A 21,819-nucleotide genomic window follows, 5' to 3' on the forward strand; every position below is an offset into this window, starting at 1 on the left:
TTGTGGTTTGGTTATGTAGCCTGTGGTTTGGTTCTATAAGTGGTTTGGTTATAGAAGCTGTGGTTAGGTTCTTTAGGCTGTGGTTTGGTTCTTTAGGCTGTAATTTGGTTCTCTAGGCTGTGGTTTGGTTATTTAGGCTGTGGTTTGGTTCTATAGGCTGTGCTTTAAGTCTATCAGCTGTGATTCTGTGCTTTAGACACGAGATAGTTAATTCAGCTCTTGATTATTTTAGTCAAACATGCCTTCTCTGCCATTGGTGCATCTCAGGGGAGCCATTTGGCAATTACTGGTAAGGATTACTCCTCTATTCCCCAGGCTGGGGAGCAAAACTCTTCATCTTGTGTCTTCTTTCTGCTTATTATTCTCTGTTCCATTTGGCTGATCAGCCATCTCCTCCTCTGTTAGCCTCAACAACAGAAGATACCTGAGGATTCTGTCTGTAAGAGAACATTGTTCTAAAACAATGTGTCTCTGGCTCTATTTACATATATGTACCATGTCTCATCCATTGGAAAAAAACTCTCTTCACTAGGTTTAAAATCAGGGTTCCTAACGTCTGCTGGGGGCTTCAGTGTGTTTTCTCTCTGCGTTGATCATTTAATTATTAAAGTGAGTCCTCAAGAATATGCATCAACAAAATTATCACAATTGGCTTTGTGTTTGTAATCATTTTAATTATTTGGTTCATAATAAGATGGGAAACTGGCTGCTAAATAATCTGTGTTGGTTTGGGAGGTGGGAGGTGTTATACTCTCAGGATTAATTCATAATTTGTGTTTCTTTTTCTCCGTTAGCTGATAATTATGTTAATATAGATCAGGTTGTTTTGTAATATTTTATTAATGGATATATACATGGCTTTGTGCATTGGAATAAGCAATTAATCTAGGACAGATTCAGCCCTTCCTCTCCCATGCTGATAATATTAATGTTCCCCAAAATGACTCCCATCGAATGGCTTAAGAAATGTGTTTTCAATTTAGTTTTTGTGTGGAAGGGGTTGTATACATGTAAGGCTACTTTTAAAGGATTTGATGACCAAGCTAGGGAACAAACCATGCAATACTCTAATAATATACGCCATTACATATCCTACATTTAGTTGACTCTCAAAAGCTAGGGAAGAGCCAAGCTAGAAAGTTTGCAAAGTATGAAAAAGAGTATTGCTACTACATTGGCGGTCAGCACGTACTCACCTCTAAGCAATCACTGAAGGCTACGGAGATGGGCCCCTGTATCGAGGAGCTTCCCATCAGAGGGGCTCTTCAAGCTCGTAGCAAATCTGGGATTTCTAAAGCCTGGACGTCTGGCTACTCAGGATTACTTAAACATCTCTCCCTTTTTTCCCAAGATCAGATTTTATACAGTGGGAGCTTTTTCACAAGGTCGTTGGTCTGTCAGGACCCAGTGCCAACGTTGGTCTGTCAGGGCTAGAGCTGGGCGATTAATCGATTTTTAATCGTAATTCGAATATATGTATTAGGACGATTTCTAAAAAAGAAAATCCATTATAAAAAAAAGATTCTTTGCCGAAAGTCTGTGGCAACTGAAAGCAGCAGCACAACACATTCATTCCATCATCTTAAACTGAGGCACGCAGCAGAGTGGGAGATGTGTTATCTATTTTGCTTTTATTAATCATTGCTATTCCTCAAATAGAATCCAAACTATTTACATTTATCATTTATAGAAAAATAAATAATATTTTAATCGGGTTTGGTTGAAAGAAATCTGAGATTTTATATTTAGGCAAAATCGCCCAGCTCTATTCAGGGCCGAGGTTTTTCTGTCAGGCCCCAAGACCCAGGGTGGACTGTCAGGTCCAGGGAGGTCTATCAGGTCTTTGAGGGCCCAGGGAGCTCTGTCAGGGACCAGGGAGGTCTGTCATGCCCAAGAAAAGCCCTCTCTCCGCTGCTCTGGCAGCAAATCCCTAGGGGCCGCTGTGGAGCCGGATGGCGGTATAGGATTCTATAGCAGTCACAGCCCTGCTGCTCGCCCAATTATAACGCCTCCTCACGCTGTCTCTCTCCTCTCTGCTACTGTCAATCGCTTTCACTTTCTCTCTGCCTTGAGACACACACACACACACACACACACACACACACACACACACACACACACACACACACACACACACACACACACACACACACACACACACACACACACACACACACACACACACACACACAATCTGTCTTCCTTGTGTTTCAATCCAAAAACTGTTGTGTGGACAGGGCTGAAATGAGGAAAGCTTGGTGCCAAGTTTGAGGACGGGATACGCGTATGGAAATCTTGATGGGCTGGTTGGTCGACTCTCAGGGACCAGGGAGAGCCCCTGCCCTGTTGATAATCAGAGGGTCGCTGGTTCCATCCCTTGGCTCCTCCTGTCAGAATGTGTCCAGTGTCTTTTATCAGCCCACTAACAGCTGACTCGGCGTGGTTTACACTCTCCAGCAGAGCTGACTGGAGCCAGAGTGGAAATGAAAGCATGCACTTGTTCAGGATTTTTTGTGCAACTAGAACCTTTTTCTAACCCTCTTCACAGTCATTTCACCACTACAGTAAGCCTGCGTGGTCGAGGTGGAGAAGGAGCATAACGTGGAAGAGCAGATAGTGATGGGGATGGTGTTCGCTGCCAGCTGTGGGGGGTGTGTGGGGGGGGGGGGATTGCCCTTGAAGAAGGAATGATGTTGCAGCGGGCTCTGTAACAATGGGTGTATGAATGAAAATGGATACAAACAAAAAAATATATAAAAGAAGAAACAAATGATCCTGTGAAGGAAAGAGTTCCTCTTAGTACGCCCTGGTTCATGTCACGGGGCATCTCTAAGTGGCCCTCCAACATGCTCTACTCCCCCGCTATACACCTGATCAATTACACCACACTGCTCTGAATCATTAAGACTTATAAATGATCTGCAGCGACTCCCATAAGTGCTGTCCACCATGAACAGAGCAGGTGAACCATGAGCGGCCCGGAGCCGCCGAGGACCGTTCCATCATCGGCTGAGAGCAGGAGATGAAGTATTGGTCCTGCAGCGTTTATTCTTCACTATGTGTTAAATACACATCTGTAGGTAGGATACCTTTAGCAATACTGTCAAATCCTTTTGAACAAATTGACACTGGATTTTGACACCTACATTTTCAACGGAGCTGCATTCAATAGATCAGAGTTCAGCCTTTTTCATGACATCGTGCTTTAGCACACTCTAAATGATATCTCTCTTTCTCTCTCTCTCTATCTCCTGTGCCACAGACAGTGTGTCTCTCTCTCTTTTCTCTCCCTTTCTCTCTTTTGCTCTTTCGCTCCTTCTCTCAGTCTCTGCTGAACTAGCCCTAGCTTTAGATGTGATCAGTACACAGTTGGTCACGGGGAACATGGAGGCCATCTCTGGTTCAGTTTGTCGTGTCCCCTTTGAACGCCTTGGGGGGGACCGTTTTTTTTTTTGTTCTCTCCATCAGCATTCAGCCTGTTGTCTTCTGCTCTGCTACATTCACTCTCTACTGAAACCCAGTCCGCAGCGCTACTGCCTTGAACCCATTTTGTTCATCTTTCTCTTCTATTTTGAAATGGTCTCCTTATTTTCTATTCTTCTTCCTTCTACTGTTTTGTATTATATTGGTTACCCTGGAGACTCTTGTGATTGGTCTGCTGCTATTGTGGTATTTGATTGGTTAGTGCTAACCTCAGATGATGGAGACTCTGGACAAAATAGATAATGGTGAGCCCTGGCCTCTTGTCTTGTACCTTCTCCTCTCCCTCTTCCATCCCTGCTTCCCCTCCTCTTCCTCCTCCTCCTTCTCCTTCTCCTCTTGCTCCCCCTCCTTCTCCTCTTGCTCCTCCTCCTCCTCTCCCAGATGTCTGACGGCTGTACTGTTCAGATTTATGACGGATTTATGTCTTTCTGGTGCTTAGCTATTTCTGGGTCATCCATGTAATAAGTTTATTCTGGACCTTTTCACATGTGGAATGTTGTGACAGCAATATTCGGTATACACACACACACACACACACACACACACACACACACACACACACACACACACACACACACACACACACACACACACACACACACACACACACACACACACACACACACACACACACACACACACACACACACACACTGCTGTCTGGTAGCTTTTCTCTGAAAAACTCTTTTAAATTTAGAGAGTAGACTTAAAAGACTTAAAAGATGTCTTATTATTCCATGTATTCTTATTATTTACTACAGCCAGCAGATGAGCCCTTCTGTGGGACTTCTCAGATCAACCTCCATAGTGGGACATGAGGTTGACTATTTCCATCTTAGCAGACAAGATGGAAATAGTTTTTCTCCACGGTGAACCTTCACTGGAAGAGTAAACAAATGGATCTTCTGATGGGGGGCCGTTAGGGTCCGCTCTGGGTACAAGGGCCCCTGTGATGCTAGTGGTACGACTGTATGACTGAGCTCAGGGGCTAACTCACACCAGGGGAGATGTCACATGGGCCGTCGTCCTTTACGGTGGATCACTGCAACCGTAGACGTGCATCTATAAACACACACTGGCTCACTGTCTCACACACACACACACACTGGTTCCTGGTGCTCCCTCTTCAATGGACTGGTTCTTCCAGTGAGTGTAAGATTGTTTACTGATAGAGCGTGTTTAATCCAGTTTGGCTGATAAACAACAGATCAGCATTTAGATAAATAGGGAAGAAGTGGGAAAGATCCGTTTGATCCACTGAGTCTGAGGAAAGAAGGTGTTCAGGGAGTTCAGTAGGACCTTCTGGTAAAGAACTTTATGCACTGAAGACTTTTACTCAATATCCAAACCAGCTGCTTCAGCTAGCTAGATAGATAGATAGATAGATAGATAGATAGATAGATAGATAGATAGATAGATAGATAGATAGATAGATAGATAGATAGATAGATAGATAGATAGATAGATAGATAGATAGATAGATATAGGTAGACATGCTCGGCTCGGAGATTTAGAATAGCACCAATGTGAAGTAGACCTGTTCTGTCTGTATATATTTTATAACCTACAATATATTCGGTCGGTCGAATCGGGTGTAGCAGTGGCTTATGCCACAAGGCATCTCCGACGCCCGGACACACTGGGGAGATGTGGAAACCGGTCGACTGCAGTTTGTAAAAGGCCACATGCAGAGCACGTGAATAAGAGGAGCTGGGTTGGGGGAGACCTTGCAAAGCTGGTAGGCACATGTTAGTCTCACTCTGGAACGTTTATCCTTCACATGCCAGTCTCACTCTGGAACTTTTAGACCCTCACGTGCTAGTTTCATTCTGGGACATTAAACCCTCACATGCTAGTCTCACTCCTGAACGTTTAACCCTCACATGCTAGTCTCACTCCTGAACGTTTAACCCTCACATGCTAGTCTCACTCTGGAACGTTTAAACCTCACACGAAGGCCCCGGTTGCATCGTTCTTCTTTCCGCTGACTGAAGGTTTCAAGGAGCTGGATCCTGTGTTTCAGCGTATTTGTGTTTGCACTCGTGTGTAATTCTGTTCCTTTGTCTCCCTGCGTATTTGTGCGTCCCTTCATAAAATGTAGAAGCGAGACTCGAGGGGACTGACTCCGAGTAACCTCTCCACTCATCACATGACCAAACAGCTGCAGGGCAGGAAGCCAGTGGCCATGAGGCGCCGTCCCCGTGCCTGCACACACATTCATGCATTCATCAATTCTGCTTCCTTCCTTCCATAGCCTTCCCTTATGCTACCTGATGCAGTGCTTGTAATAATTCAATTATTGAGACATTGACAGTGGTATCGGATCTGAGTCGATCAGTGCTATAGAGAATGTTATTTTAAACACAGATCTGATACCAAAGGCTATGTTTAAATCTATCCTTGGATTCTCAGCTTCTTTACAGAAATAAGTCCTTAAGATAGCAGCCTGTAAGAGATATATTTTTTATTTAATGCTAAAGTTTTTTGCTCCTAGTTTTTGTGTAGTCTTCAATGTTTTAGGTTTGGTAGTAGTATTCAGTAAAACCTATTGATCATAACGACACTGTATCGATCGATACAGATTATTTATTTTTTTATTCCAATAGTGTATGACTCGACGATACAACTCAACCTACGATAGATAGTCAGGAGTACTTCCATCAATGCTCTTTTTGAAAGAATTACGCTGCAATAAAATAGCATGTACTTAACCTTTCTCTTATATAATGTTGGCTGTCCATCTGTATCAATAGAATGCTATTCTGGCTGCAGCTCTACGTCAGTAATGAGTTATTAACGATATAAATACGCAGGGTTTAAAGTGACATAAGATTGGTATTGGAATCAAGAAATAATCTTATATTGAGGAATAATCAACTAAACAAACATGTGTTTGGATCGTTGCCCCGTGTGTTGGACACACATTGAGAATACGTTGTAGGAGGGAGAGTGGCATATGCATGTCAGCATATTATTCACTGGCATGTGGATTGTATTTCTAAATGATTACATTGTCCATCTCTTTGGTATCACCGAAATATTGAGTCGATAGTGATGTGTGGTCCTCACCACATCCAGCAGCAGCATATCTGACCTCTGACCTCTGCCCTCTTCCAGATGATTCCGGCGATGATGAGCCCACATCGCAGTCGGATCGCAGTGAGATCCAGGGCACGCTGAAGACGCTGGTCAGCAAGCTGGATGACCTCAGCACCTGCAACGACCTGATCGCCAAGCACGGCGCAGCGCTACAGCGATCGCTCAGCGAGCTCGAGGGACTCCGGGTGCCCGTGGACGGCGGGGAGAAGATCAAGGCCGTCAACGAGCGGGCCACCCTCTTCCGCATCACCTCCAATGCTATGATCAACGTGAGTCCGCTCAGATCTAGAGTCTCTTCCACCCTCTTTTCCTTAGCACCTCCAATGCTATGATCAACGTGAGTCCTCTCAGACCTCCAGAGGAGTCTCAGCCTTCTGGCTGATGAGGGAAACCTTACCAAAAGGACAGAACCAGAGTTTTAGATAAGGTAACTGTAATCTGCACTCTCAGATTGGCTCAAAGGGTCACCCAGTTCCTGTGTCGTATCAATTCAGATGAGCTTCAATGATACTAGGGTTACATTTTGTTGTTCAAGTATATTGGATCAGCGGTTTGTCAGCCATGGGCCACGGGGAAGAGTGAAGGTGCTGGAACAGTTACACTAGATCTAAAAGTGGGGCTGAGGACAGGAATAGTGTCATCCCTTCCCCCCTCCCCGAGAGCCTCCTAGGCAGGTCAGGAATGTGAGGCATCCCGACGCCGTTGCCCCTCTTTGCTGAGCCTGAGACAGACGGAGCTTCGAGGAGCTGCAGACAGGCTGACATACACCACACACCTACAAGGTTAGCCTGTCTGCATGGTTCCTATGTGGGGGTAATGCATGTTTGTTTTGTTAACGCTTTAATCAGGTTGAAACGCCCCCTTAATGGACAAGAGAGTTGGTTTAGAAGAGGGATTTGTTTTAGCCAAGTCTTGTTGCTAGCTTTGGTTAGAAATAAGCTTGTTACAAATACTTACGCATATGTTTCTATATTTGCTAATTGAAAAATGAGTGTCTACGGCCCGTCAGTCAAGTCTGCTTGCTTGTCCAGGCCAGCGAGCCTGGACAGGCAAGCAGGGCACAGTGAACACATGTAAGGACAATACCATGAGGTCTGGCTAACATAGACGGCTGATGAGATAACCCTGACACGGTATCTATAACACTCATTCTAGACAATACTTGGTCAAAATGTGTCATTCATACAGTGGTTCTAACCGATAATGTTGAGGTACATGCAACTTATTTTACGTTAGATTAACTGCTTAAAGGTGCACTCATTTGTTGGTTTGACCACTAGATGGCAGATAGTAAATGGACAGTAGTTTCGTAACTAGAGCCGTGGCCCTTTGCGCCAGTGTCCTTCTGCATTGTCCTTATTCACAGTTCTTCAACGTGTGAGAGAAATGTTTGCTACTCACAATGAAAAGTCCAAACAACGATAGTTAAAGATAGTGCTTCTCGTAAGAGGTAATCACACAGCCTTTAAGAGTGAAAAGTAAATAATTTGGGCACTGTAGTCTACTTGAGTATCCAAAGTATAATGGGTGATGGAGTGGTGATGGACAGGGTCAACAGGGGGTGGATGGAGATGGAAGGGAGATGGATAAACCTTCTCTTACCTTGTGTTGGTCTGTCCGTGCTTGAGTTTGGCTTTGCGTTGCATGTAAAAACCTTGCGACATTTTTTTACACTTTTTTTTTACAACCACATCACAAATACTTAATGCATTCTTGCATTCACTTGACCCCGACAGCTGTTACGACAGACATTTACGCAATGACTTGTGCACGGGTGGAGTTAGGTAACCGGACTCAGACACCATGTATTCATTCACCGGAAGTAACAAGCAGGCTGATTTTTTAGAAGCATCAGCAAAAGGAAAAGTGGAAGAATCAGGCTTTCTGGGGGGAGTTTCACATCAGGTTTGTGTGTGAGGAAGTGAGAAGCTACGTGCAGACTTCCTCCAGACTTCCAGAGACATGTATGCTCTTTTGTGAATCACTTCTTGTGTTGACGCTGAAGGTAAGAGACAATGCTTTGAGCTTTGAAAACACTGCAAGATATTCATCAGATCAGATCATTAATTAGATGTTTTGGCTGCAGTGCAGTTTGCCAGTTGGTCCAGTGTTACCAAACCCTTGAGTTAAGGCAGAATGGATTTAGGTACATTTTCCACTTGGATTCAGGTTTACAGCACCGGTGGAAACAACCATGTAACATTATTTATTGTTCTTGTGTTGATTGTTCTTGTTCTATATGGTTTAAGACGACACAATGTGATAATTGGGGATTAGAAACACTTAAAATGATGGTTGACTTTCTGTATCTACTCCACATTATGATCACTGTCTCACTGTGGAGGATGTGCTCCTGTTCCACACTGTGAAGATGCAGTTGATATTATCTGCCTCAGGAAACAGTTATTTGTGGGTTGGCTTAGCTCAGGAGGTAGAGTAGTTGTCTTGTAACCGATAGGTTGCTAGTTCGATCCCTGCAATACAAGTATTATGCTTTATCTTAACTTTATCTTAAAATCTTAGCTTTGGTGTTGTGTAAACTTTACTGGAAGATACACATTTAAAGTTATACCTAGACAAAGTAATGTTTCCTTATTTGTACTACTTGATTGACTTCAAATAATTAAATTGTCAGTACTGTTTGATGAAAGACCATAGATTACTAGTAATCAATTAACCATTATTAATTATTGCAAAAAATAGCATCAAATAAAGTCCATTAGGCTTTTATTGACATTAATTTACAGAATTACAAAGGTGCATACTGATGTAAGACTAAAACATAGATTTGAATTCTGCCAGCCCCAATTGGTGTACCGTTGGTCTGACGCGAGCCGAACACGTTTACGATGAACCAACGAGGGTCAGACGGCCTCCGGGTCCTCTTCCTAGTCTCTCCATGTTTGTTGCTGTTCTTTTTCATGCAGTAGACTCAGTACTTCACCACAGTTCACTCAGTGCCAGGCTGCTTTGAGAGAGCAATGCTGGATGTTCTAAAGCAATGGTTTGTTGAAACACAACACAACATGCAGCTTGTATTGTTGGATGTGCTCAGCCTGGTGTTCTGCCTCCTGCCCCCCCCCCCCCCCCCCCCCGGTGGGTCCAGGCCCCCCCCCGAGCTACTGGCGGTCATTGACCTTGGAGCTGAGTCGACCAGCAGGCGTCTGAAGCAGGGCTCTTACATGCTGACGCAGCGGGTTGGGGCTGAAATAACCCCCATTGTTTCTGCGTAACTGCCAAGGCAGCGATATAGGCAGCGGTATACGACCGTAATCAGGCCATCCTGACGAGGAGCAGTCTCTCTCTAGCCCACCATGGTTTTGCAGTGATTGTACAGTATGCTGATCACCTCAGGACCGGATCAGGAGCTGTGCACAGGCTCAGCATGGGGGCCCTATTAAAGACCGGGGACCACACGCCAACCTAGTGATGGAAATAATATCGGTGATGAGCCCTGATTACAATAAATGGATGATGATATAATCTCATGGTTTTTCTTTTTCTTTACCTTTTCTTTTCAATCCCCATCCACTGGAGTGGAGGAAATGTCCTCATCTGGGGACTTACTTCTGGGTACAATGTTCTCAACTCATATCGGGATAGAGATGATTGGCAGGTTGAGCTGATCGGGCCAGTAGGGTGACAGGGAGGGCGTCCTGCATACGCGTGTGTGTGTGTTTAAATAACGCAGTAACCAGCAGGGCTTTCGTGTGTGTCCAGGCATGCCGAGACTTCCTGGACCTCGCAGAGACTCACAGCCGGCGATGGCAGCGGGCGCTGCAGTATGAGCGGGAGCAGCGCAGCCACCTGGAGCAGACCATAGAGCAGCTGGCCAAGCAGCACAACAGCCTGGAGAGGGCCTGGAGGGAGGCCCCCGCCCACACCGCCAAGGCAGCCAGCGCCCCCACGCCCAGCACAGGTAAGACCCCACGCCCACCACGGGTAAGGCCCCACTCCCACCACGGGTAAGACCCCACTCCCACCACGGGTAAGACCCCACTCCCACCACGGGTAAGACCCCACTCCCACCACGGGTAAGACCCCACTCCCACCACGGGTAAGACCCCACTCTCACCACAGGTAAGACCCCACTCCCACCACGGGTAAGACCCCACTCCCACCACGGGTAAGACCCCACTCTCACCAGGGGTAAGGGCCCCACCCACACCGCCACCATGGGTAAGAGCCCCGCCCCCAACCCCACCACGAGTAAGACCCCCAGGCGTGAGGGGACTGATGTCACCAGACGTCATGTGATGTAACCGGGGGGGGGGTCGCCGGAGGGGTCAGCAGGTCGTTTCCTGTCGATAAAATGGCATTATACGAGAATAGTGTCCGAGGTGCAGCCTATAGATGAACCTGTGATAAAATATGTTTTCTATTTCCATGATTTATTTACAGAGAGGGTATCGGTGACATAAGGTCCTGTTAACAGGAAGCCAGTGTTGGCAAGGTAACATGAGCCCGGTGACGGTACTGATCAGAGATCAGGGGCCGTATTCACAAAGCATTTTATCTTACCGCTAGGAGTGCTCCTAACTCGCGCTAAAACATTTTACGTAGGAGTTTTTTCTTAAAAGTTATTCACAAAGCCGCTGAGACCTACTCTTACTAAGGATGAATCACTAAGAGTGAACTAAAGGTGACGCGCCGTTGCTATGGATTACGTCGATTCTCGTTCACGAGTTTAGAAGCGGTCAGTGCGGTGATTGGTTGTTCAGACGAGCCCACTAAATCACAGAAAAACAAGGAAATAGCCGAGGCTAGAAATGTATTCCTATTAAGTAGTTATAGTGCAGTTAGCAGAATACACGCATGATGACAAGTTTGTGCAGACCACGATAATGACGTTGTAGTCTGCACGTTCAAGAGAGAGAGAAAGCAAACAGTAAAAAATACGTAAAATTGAAAAATTGAAAGAAAATAAATGCTATGAACTACACAAATGTGTGTTGACTGATTTGTGCCAAGGTGTTTAGCTAAAATGTGTATTCACAAGGTGATCCCTAAATGCCAGTCCACTCGGTTCCACACGGCCAAATTCATTGTCATGTTGATCGCCATCATCATCATCATCATCATCGTGGTCATCGTCCTCTTCGTCGTCGTCATCATCCTCATCATCATCATCGTCTGGCTATGGAATGTATCTCCGCTTGCAGAGGTTGTGTAGAATGGCACATAGAGTGATGACTGTGCTTGCCCTCTCTGGGGTGGGGTGTATTTCGCCGTGGAGGACATGAAACCAACGTTTCATCTGCCCAATTCCTCTGTCCACAACATTTCGTGTATGTTTGTGTGCTCTAACATGGAGGAAAACAGTAAACAATAATAAATATGGATTCAACAAATAAAAGGCGTCAAAGAGCCAATACGATGTGTTTTACGCATAGGACTAAGCGTAATCTGCGTAATCACCTGCATGTTATACTTTAACTGTGCTCCCGGTTGTGGATTGAGGTAGGGTGTCAAGAGCCACGTATTACAGGTATAGCCACTGTCACCCAGCAAGTGACACCCAACTACACCTCAAAAAGCTGCCTCAGACCGCTCTCCATTAAAATGCGCGAATCATGGGTAGCTCCAGGCCACTTTGCAACAACATCCAGTAGGCTATGTTAAAATTTGCATCAAAAACAACCTGCGTGTTGATGGAATGCACTTTCTTCCTATTGACGAACACGTCCTCATCTTTTGACGGCCCAATTATTTTTATGTGCGTCCCGTCAATAGCACCGACCACACCGGGCATACCTGCAATTGCCATGAAGTTGGCTTTGATCCTGTGTAATTGTTGAATGTCCAAAGGAAACCGGATAAACTGTTGGTTGATATGTGGTCTACAGAGCGCGTTGATAGTTTGGTTTATGGCACGGCTGACTGATGGTTGCAATATTTATAAATCGTCGGCATTGCAAAGTTGCATTTCCCCTGTTGCTAAATAACGTAGTGTGGCCAAACATTTTATTTTGGCACTAATCGGATAATCCTGTTAGTCTGAGATGTTATTGCATCCCGCACTAACTCCACAACAAGTTTAACACCCTCAATATTTAGTCTATATCTCTTCATAAACTCACAGTCTTCCATTGTCTCCAAAACATTTAGTCTCGCAGCCATTTTATGATTCTTTGTGAATAGGTCTTACTGAGTTAGGAGTCCTCTTGAGGACTTTTAAGCTCTCCTAGACTTAGGTGCAACTTTTAGGCCTAAAATACTTTGTGAATTGCTCTTAGTGAAAAAAGTTAGGAGTCCTAAATTTAAGAGTGACACGCCAATTATTTTTAGGAGTTACTCCTAAATTCGCCAGTTAGGACCTACTTTTAGCCCTAAGATCCTTTGTGAATACGGACCTAGATCCATAGGTGCCCTCATGTTTCTGATAGAACGGACAGTAAATGGCTCATGTAGATTCAGTTTCTAACTGATTACATTAGTCAGTAATATAATTGAGTCTGGGGCAGGGGGGGAGACTATATATTGGCTCAACATGATCTAACATGAACAACATCTCTCTTTAGGGACAGTTTGGCTCATTGCTGGTTGTTGTTGTCATTGTCCCAATCACATATGGACCAGTCAGCATAGAGCTCCTCCTCTTTAATGGGACGTTGGCCTGTTTAAAGGTGGTTTAAAGGTGGTTTACCGGGGCGGCAGTAGCTCAGGAGGTAGAGCAGGGTTGGCTGGTACTTGTTGGTTCGATCCTCGGCTCCTCCTAGCTGAGTGTCGAGGTGTCCTTGAGGAAGGCACCTAACCCTGACTGTTAGCTCCCGACGAGCTGGCTGTCGCCTTGCATGGTTGACTCCGCCACGGGTGTGTGAATGTTTGCGTGAATGGTGAATGTGAGGCAATATTGAAAAGCGCTTTGGGTGGCCAATGGTTAGAAAAGCGCTATATAAAATAAAGTAAGTAAGTAAAGTACGTTTAAAGTCAGTTTCCTCCAACGGGATTGGAATCAGGTGCTTGCATCATGTGCTAGCATCATGGTTGTGTCTCAGCGCTTTGCAGAGCAGCGTTATCTGACTCTGATGGTGGGCACGGGATCACCAAGCAGGACTTTTTGTTAGTGGCTCTAACTTATGCAACAGGAACATTGCCTAATAAGGTAAGCGGATTACCACGGGCATTTGATTATCCACATAATCAAATGCCCGTGGTGCACTTGCACATTAGTTTCCTTGTAGCCCTTCCTGGGGGGGAGTAAACGTTGGGGGGTTGTTGTGTGTGTGTGACCCGACCCCTGGTGTGGCCCCCTGCAGAGCGGAGCGGGAGGGGTCCGAAGGAGGAGGCCAGTGACGAAGATGAGGATACAGAGTTCTTCGATGCCATGGAGGATTCGCCTGCCTTCATCACAGTGAGGGCCAGCGAGGCGCCACAGCACAGGTCAGCTGACCAACACACCTGACCAGCACACCTGATGACACACCTGATGACACACCTGACCAACACCCCTTCACCACATCATCAGACGCTCACATTCAAATGGCAGCCGCATTGGGATTGTGTCTGATCTGGTGAACCCCTGGCCAGTCGCTGTTAAGCCCTTTGGCATCGGCATAGGACGGACAATACATAGGATACACCTTCCTATAGGAATGGATCTAAAACTTTCTAAACCACTTTCAAAGACCCCGGAATAATGTTTGTACACTCATTGGTTCCTGTCTGTGTGTGTGTGTGTGTGTGTGTGTGTGTGTGTGTGTGTGTGTGTGTGTGTGTGTGTGTGTGTGTGTGTGTGTGTGTGTGTGTGTGTGTGTGTGTGTGTGTCTGTGTGTGTGGTGCAGGCGTTCTCAGAGCAGCCTGAGTGCAGCGAGTGGAAGCCAGCCTAACGACTGGAGCCAGGAAGACCATGTAAGTGTCCTGTTACCATGGAAACTTCTGGCATCTGTTTCCCATTCTTCCACACATCAACATCTCTGTTCATGCAGGTCTATGGGGAAATCACGTCAATTATTACTGTAATGAAGAATGTATTATAAGGAGAATTTGGATGTTATCATGTAGGTTAGAACGGAAAAAGATTTGATATCCACCATGTTGGCAGGCTTGCTCAAGCCCTTATGCTGAAGCTCGCTGCCAAAGATAATATCACAGCTGATCTCTACTATTTATATACACTTGATACAGGCAGGTCTGTCTGTGTGTCCTCCTCAAGCTGCCAGCCATGTGCTGGAAAGACCAAAGCTGCTCGCCTTCACTCCTAATTAGCAGTCGGAAATCTGCCCACCTTGTGTGTCTCTTTCTCTCTGTCTATTGTTTTCTGTCTGTCTGTTTTTCTGTCTGTCTGTCTGTCTGTCTGTCTGTCTGTCTGTCTGTCTGTCTGTCTGTCTGTCTGTCTGTCTGTCTGTCTGTCTGTCTGTCTGTCTGTCTGTCTGTCTGTCTGTCTGTCTGTCTGTCTGTCTGTCTGTCTGTCTGTCTGTCTGTCTGTCTGTCTGTCTGTCTGTCTGTCTCTCTGTCTGTCTGTAAGTCTGTCTGTCTATGCTTTCCGTTTCTATTTCTATATTAATCAGATTGTCTGTCTGTTGTATCAAACTTCTTGGTCTGTTTATCCCTAACTCTCCTGTCTCTCTTTCTCTCTCTCTCCCCTCTCCCCCCTGTCCCCCCTCTCTCCCTTATCTCCCCTCTCTCCCTTGTCCCCCCTGCCCCCCCCAGGGGGGTCCAGGCCCCAGTGAGGCGTCAGGGCGGGACCAGGGGGCGCTGCGGACCAGACGCTCCCACATCACCCAGAAGCCCAACTACTCCCTGAACCTCTGGAGCATCATGAAGAACTGCATCGGCAAGGAGCTCTCCAAGATCCCCATGCCTGTAAGTCTGTCCCCCTGACCCCTCTGGAGCTCTCCAAGATCCCCACGCCTGTAAGTCTTTCCCCCTGACCCTGAAATTTACAGGACCTGATATGTTACACCTGCCTCAGGACGTGGGCTCCTGTGGAACCAGGATCAGACTGAATGGAGTATAGGGAAGCAGAACGTATTTCAGGCAGATTCCAGACCAGTGTCTCAGTGTCATCCAACCAATGTGAAAGGGAAAGCTGTTGAAAAACGAGGAGGCCGACACACTCAACCTCTGCACAATAAGGTCCTCCATATGTGCAGTATGTAGTGAGGTGGCCCTCATTGACGGCCCCTGTGGCCCCCTCATCACGGACCCCCTGTGACCCCCCCCCCAGGTGAACTTCAACGAGCCGCTGTCGATGCTGCAGCGGTTGACGGAGGACCTGGAGTACCACGAGCTGCTGGACCGCGCCGCGCGCTGCGACTCGTCCCTGGAGCAGATGTGCCTGGTGGCCGCCTTCTCGGTGTCGTCCTACTCCACCACCGTGCACCGCACCGCCAAGCCCTTCAACCCCCTGCTGGGGGAGACCTACGAGCTGGACCGCTCCGAGGAGTACGGCTACCGCTCGCTGTGTGAGCAGGTGAGCTCCACGGCACAGGGTCACGGAGGGGGTCCAGGGAGGGGGTCCAGGGAGGGGGTCCCGGGAGGGGGTCCAGGGAGGGGGTCCAGGGAGGGGGTCTCGGAGGGCTCCTGGGAGGGGCTCCAGGGAGGGGGTCTTGGAGGGCTCCAGGGACGGGGTCCAGGGAGGGGGTCTCGGAGGGCTCCAGGGAGGGGGTCCAGGGAGGGGGTCTCTGAGGGCTCCATGGAGGGGGTCCAGCTGGTTCTTTATGCCTGATTCAGCAGCAAAGGAGATTCCTGCCCTCGTAGCCAGTGGGAAAGGAGGGGAGGGGACTTCTTCCAGGGAGGCTGATGGGCTAGACATTAAGGCCAACAAATCAGATAATTATTTGGAGCTATGGTTCCGATCTGCTCAAATTACCCCATTTTAAATCCATCATAGAAGAACGGTAATAGACCATCTATCTGGACAACCATAGGTAATGTCCAATCAAAGGAGTTTTCTCTCTTTCTTTCCTTCCTGAATAATTAGTATTGGACCAACGATTGTAAGGTCATAAGGGTATTATGTATGAGACGGTTGCGATGACGGCGGAGGTCTTGGTGGACCAGAGGAGCATGGCTGACATGTTAAAGCTCATGTTGTTGTTAAGGTCTTGGTGAAGTAGAGGAGCATGGCTGACATGTTAAAGCTCATGTTGTTGTTGAGGTCTTGGTGGAATAGATGAGCGTCGCTCCAGATGTTAAAGCTCATGTTGTTGTTGAGGTCTTGGTGAAGTAGAGGAGCGTCGCTCCAGATGTTGAAGCTCATGTTGTTGTTGAGGTCTTGGTGGAATAGAGGAGCGTGGCTCCAGGTTTTGAAGCTCATGTTTTTGAGGTCTTGGGGGACCAGAGAAGCATAGCTGACATGTTGAAGCTCATGTTGTTGTTGAGGTCTTGGTGGACCAGAGGAGAATGGCTGACATGTTGAAGCTCATTCTGTTGTGGCGTTGGTGCATCAGAGGAGCATCGCTCCAGGTGATGAAGCTCATGTTGCTGTGTTGTTGTTGAAGCTCATGTTGTTGTGTCTCTCAGGTGAGCCATCACCCGCCTGCCGCCGCCCACCACGTGATCTCCCAGCGGGGCTGGACCCTGTGGCAGGAGATCACCATCGCCAGCAAGTTCCGCGGGAAATACCTCTCCATCATGCCCCTCGGTGAGCCAACTACTACCGCCCCCTTCAAAATAAAGGTTACCCTGTGTGAAGACACAGCTGGCTGCTATAGGGCTGGAGCCATGGGTCTGTGTGTTTGACTGGCAGGGAGGAGGTATAAGTGAGTAGGTTATCACACCATGAAGAACATTTTGTTTTATCAATATTATTTTACTATGAACTAAGAACTTTTCTTTCCGGTTAATGTAGTATGCATGCATCTCTCTATACTATTTATAATTATCTATAACAATGTCCTAAATGAGAATAATTATTCCTCACCAGTTTTGGCCAGTAGGACATAGCCCATCCCTCATACAGAAATAAAGCCACAGTGTGAGAGTGTGTGGGAATGACTTACAGGGGTTTACAGCCTCTATGACGGCCTCATAAAGAACAGAGTGAAGGAGGGGAGGGACTCTATCTAACCTCAGACCTCTCAACATCTCATTATAGTCATAACTTATTGGTCATAGTTCTGTACCTGCTGTTTGCCTTCTTGGGGTTGATGCCGCTCAGAAGCGTGGGGAAGGGGTATGGCCCGACTAACAGAGGGCCAGTGGCGCTTGTGGGTTTATTTCTAAATAAAATCAAAAGTAATTTTGTTTTGTTTAGCAGGGGCGGTTCTAGGGGGGGGCAGCATGGGACTCTATATTTACTTGAAGGGTATTGTTTAGCCTAGTTTATCTCTACATAAAGGGTATTGTTCAGCGTACTCTATATTTACTATTGATGAGCCTACTTTATCTCTACATAAAGGATATTGTTCAGCCTACTCTATATTTACTTACAGGGTATTGTTTAGCCTACTGTAGATCTAGATAAAGGGTATTGTTTAGCCTACTCTAGATCTATATAAAGGGTATTGCTTAGCCTAATCACCTCCTCTTTTGCATTGCTGTTAACTTTTGCTCCTAACTCTTGTTTCCTGTCTCCTTCCTCGCGTGTCTCTTTCCTCCATGTCAGGCGCCATCCACCTCCATTTCCACTCCAGCGGAAACCATTATGTGTGGAGGAAGGTGACGTCCACCGTGCACAACATCATCGTTGGGAAGCTCTGGATCGACCAGGTGGGTGGGTCCTCCTAGCTGACCTGTGACTCACTGGCTCAGGAAGTAAAAGCTCTCTCGGCTGTGTTTGTCTGTGTATGTCGAGTCAGCTCTCAGGATTGTTGATTGGGTTAAACAACCGTTCAGGTGTAACTGATGAGTTAAACCACTTTGCGTCTCAATCAGGTGTGTCACTGATGAGTGAAAGAACTCAGCTCAGTGTGCGGACAGAGTCCTGGTTGGTAGGTAATTGCTGGCTGGTAGGCTTACTTTCACACTTAAATTAGGTTTTCTATTATAATCTATCTAAATCTTCCTTCATTAAATGTTGCATGTAGGATACAATCTTCAGGCATTCCCATCCAATATTTAGGTCATAGGATTCCTATGAATAATACAATGTGCCTCACTGGTATAAAAAGGAGCCTATTATTGTACAAAGAATTTGCCCGTGGAATTGCGTTAGTATTAATATTATTGCATCATTCTGGGGCTTGTTTGTTCAGTCTCTGTTGCTCTGCCCTCTGATGGAGCCCAGGCGGTGAGGAACACAGGGACACAGGAGAAAAGCACATCAATAAGCAGAATCTCTGGAGACCCGCACGCTTTTATCCTGGCATGTTTCCTCAAACAACAGCTTCTCCGCTCTGTCAAACGGCCCAATTAAAATGGTGGGAGGAGCAGGCTGCTGATGTCCCTTGGAAGCCGTGTGTGTGTGTGGGTCAAGTTTAGATGCTCCTGAATATTGTATCACCGTGTTCTTAATGCACAGATCCTAGGCATGATGCAGGCCTTGCTCCCGGTATTATGTTACACATATGTGCCCTGGATGATCAACATGGACCATAGCTCTCTCCCTGAGGGAGCCCACCGCATGGCTGGGTATCTGCTCTCAGGTCCATAATGTGTTAAGGACAGGAGAGTTGGGTGTTGGTAATGATCAAGTTTTTAATTCCAGGAACAGCCATCATGATGTAACTCTTGTGTTCTCTGTATGAAGCTCTTTCTCTGCTCCTCAAATTCACCGGCCCCTCTTTCTCTTACACCCCCTCTCTCCCTCTGTTTCTGTGTCTCTCTACCAGTCTGGGGACATTGAGATAGTTAATCACAAGACCAAGGAGGTGTGTCAGCTTAAGTTCTCTCCATACAGCTATTTCTCCAGGGACCTCCCCCGCAAGGTAATACCCAACTCCGCTTCGATTCCACACATGAAGGTCCTTGTGTGTTATTGCCACCATCTACTGGATAATATTAGTATTCTTTATCCATTTATGTGGATAGATCTGACGTGTGTTTGTTTTGGTAGATACTTTAGTTCTGGACTCTTGAGTAGTTATTTATATCGATATATTTATTTCTCCTCTTCCCTCTACCCTCTCCCCTTCCCTCCCTTCCCCCCTCCAGGTTACGGGGGTGGTTGCCCAGGGCGACGGCCAGGCCCACTACATCCTGTCAGGGACGTGGGACGAGAAGATCGAGAGTGCCAAGATCGTCCAGAGCAGCCGGAGGGGCAGCAGCACGGAGGGCAAGCAGAAGACCGTGTACCAGACACTGTCCCCCAAGCTGCTGTGGAAGAAGTACCCTCTACCGTAAGTACTCCATGCTACCATGAGACAGCCATGAGAACATTTCTTCATCGTTGACTAGGTGCTGCAGAGTTGGCATGGCAAATATCATCAACAAGGAGGAAATAATATGATGATAAGAAATGCAAATAATCACCAGGCATTAGAAGAGATATGAATAATGTGTTAAATGAGGTGCGAAAGATTAAAATAAATATATAAATGTAACACCTCAGGAAGCTACGATATATAAATATCTAAAAGGGGTACTGGTGTCTCACTGATTATCCCCAATAAAACGATCAGCCATAAAGCCTCAGAATACAACCTTGAGTTAAAATAGATTTAAAATCCATAGCCTTCAGTTCATGCATGGGGACTGTGGTCAGTAATGTGAGGGTGACCTGCGATCCTTCCCTGGGCTCTCAGGGAGAACGCGGAGAACATGTACTTCTTCTCGTCCCTGGCGCTTACACTGAACGAGGCGGAGGAGGGCGTGGGCGCCACGGACAGCCGGCTGCGGCCGGACCAGCGGCTTATGGAGGAGGGGCGCTGGGACGAGGCCAACTCGGAGAAGCAGCGGCTGGAGGAGAAGCAGAGGGCTGTGAGGAGGAGGAGGGAGGCGGAGGCCACCGACGCCTACGATGAAGGTAACCCACCGAGGGAAGGAGGTGGATGCAAAGGGGGGAGGAGGTGGAGGACAAAGAGAACCAATAAGGGCAGATGAAAGGATCTCCTCCATAAAAATAGCTCTTGTAAATATGACAAAAATAAATTGTAAAATGTTAGTGTGGCTGGGTACCCATAAGAGACAGGAGGAGGATCACCCACCGAGAGACTCAGGCTGTGGATGGAGAAGAGTGTATTCTGAGGAGGAAGCGTGTTTAGATAATCATTAGAGGAAGAGGAGGAAGCATATTTAGATGATCATTTGAGGAGGAGGAGGAGTATCTAGATAATCACTAGAGAGGAGGAGGAGCAGGAGGAAGCATAGGGCGTGATGATTACCAGAGTCATGAGTCCATGGTCCTGACCCTGGGGAGGTCCTAATGACTGCAGGTGTAGCTTGACTCATTAACACGCAGAGAGCATTCAACCCCACAATAGCCCTCTCACACATTCTCTATCTCCATGTGCTGATGAGGACTGAGCCCCATATGGATCGGGTTCCTGTTTCAGGGTCTCTGCCCTTCCAAATGTTCCAGTATTTGAACTTCATGTTCTAATCATTTTAAAACACTCTAGAATAACCACAGTGCAGCCTGAAGACGTTCATCATGTCCAGGTCTTGGTGGACCTGTGCTCTACTGAGCAAACAGAATCTTGTGTACTTGAGAATATATCTAAAGAATTGATGATAAACCTCCATGGATATACCTCCGCCCTGGTTAGTGTGTAGTGGGCTGTAAGTGTGTGTATCTGGGAGGGGGGGGGGGGGTCAGGCTTGATTCTGACGTGTGTCCATGACCTGTCTCTCTTTTCCTCCCTCTGTTGATGTCCAGAGTGTGAATATGACTCTGGTGAGTGGGAGCTGCAACCTGCTGCTTGGTCGCACATCACCATCTCACCCAGTCCCACGCACCTCCCTACCCACCCTCACCCTACCCCTGGCCCTCACCCCTACCCCCTGACCCTCACCCTACCCACCCTCACCCTACCCCTGACCCTCACCCCTACCCCTGGCCCTCACCCCTACCCCTGGCCCTCACCCTCACCCCTACCCCTGACCCTCACCCTACCCCTGACCCTCACCCCTACCCCCTGACCCTCACCCTACCCCTGACCCTCACCCTCAACCCTGACCCTCACCCTACCCCTGACCCTCACCCCTACCCCTGACCCTCACCCTCACCCCTACCCCTGACCCTCACCCCTACCCCTGACCCTCACCCTCACCCTCACCCCTGACCCTCACCCCTACCCCCTGACCCTCACCCTCACCCCTGACCCTCACCCTCACCCCTGATCCTCACCCTACCCCTGACCCTCACCCTCACCCCTGATCCTCACCCTACCCCAGACCCTCACCCTACCCCTG

At 47.2% G+C, this 21,819-nt stretch overlaps 1 protein-coding gene across 3 annotated transcripts in view; it reads left to right on the forward strand.

The window, feature by feature from the left end:
• The window catches only part of LOC130384407 (oxysterol-binding protein 2-like), a 42,938-nt gene that overhangs the window by 18,711 nt on the left and 2,408 nt on the right, over positions 1–21,819 (forward strand). The window contains exons 3-13 of one of the 3 annotated variants that reach the window (XM_056592563.1): positions 6,601–6,851; positions 10,303–10,501; positions 13,842–13,965; positions 14,367–14,433; positions 15,235–15,387; positions 15,752–15,997; positions 17,050–17,170; positions 18,134–18,237; positions 19,299–19,394; positions 19,621–19,805; positions 20,211–20,431. In XM_056592563.1, coding sequence (XP_056448538.1) covers positions 6,601–6,851; positions 10,303–10,501; positions 13,842–13,965; positions 14,367–14,433; positions 15,235–15,387; positions 15,752–15,997; positions 17,050–17,170; positions 18,134–18,237; positions 19,299–19,394; positions 19,621–19,805; positions 20,211–20,431 — 1,767 coding nt within the window. Of the gene's footprint in view, positions 1–6,600; positions 6,852–6,903; positions 6,920–7,388; positions 8,588–10,302; positions 10,502–13,841; positions 13,966–14,366; positions 14,434–15,234; positions 15,388–15,751; positions 15,998–17,049; positions 17,171–18,133; positions 18,238–19,298; positions 19,395–19,620; positions 19,806–20,210; positions 20,432–21,819 lie in introns of those variants that run through there. The other 2 variants (XM_056592565.1, XM_056592564.1) reach the window with 2 other exon arrangements.

The sequence above is a fragment of the Gadus chalcogrammus genome, chromosome 6 (assembly GCF_026213295.1).
Source record: "Gadus chalcogrammus isolate NIFS_2021 chromosome 6, NIFS_Gcha_1.0, whole genome shotgun sequence".
In the NCBI taxonomy this organism is placed as follows: Eukaryota; Metazoa; Chordata; class Actinopteri; order Gadiformes; family Gadidae; genus Gadus; species Gadus chalcogrammus.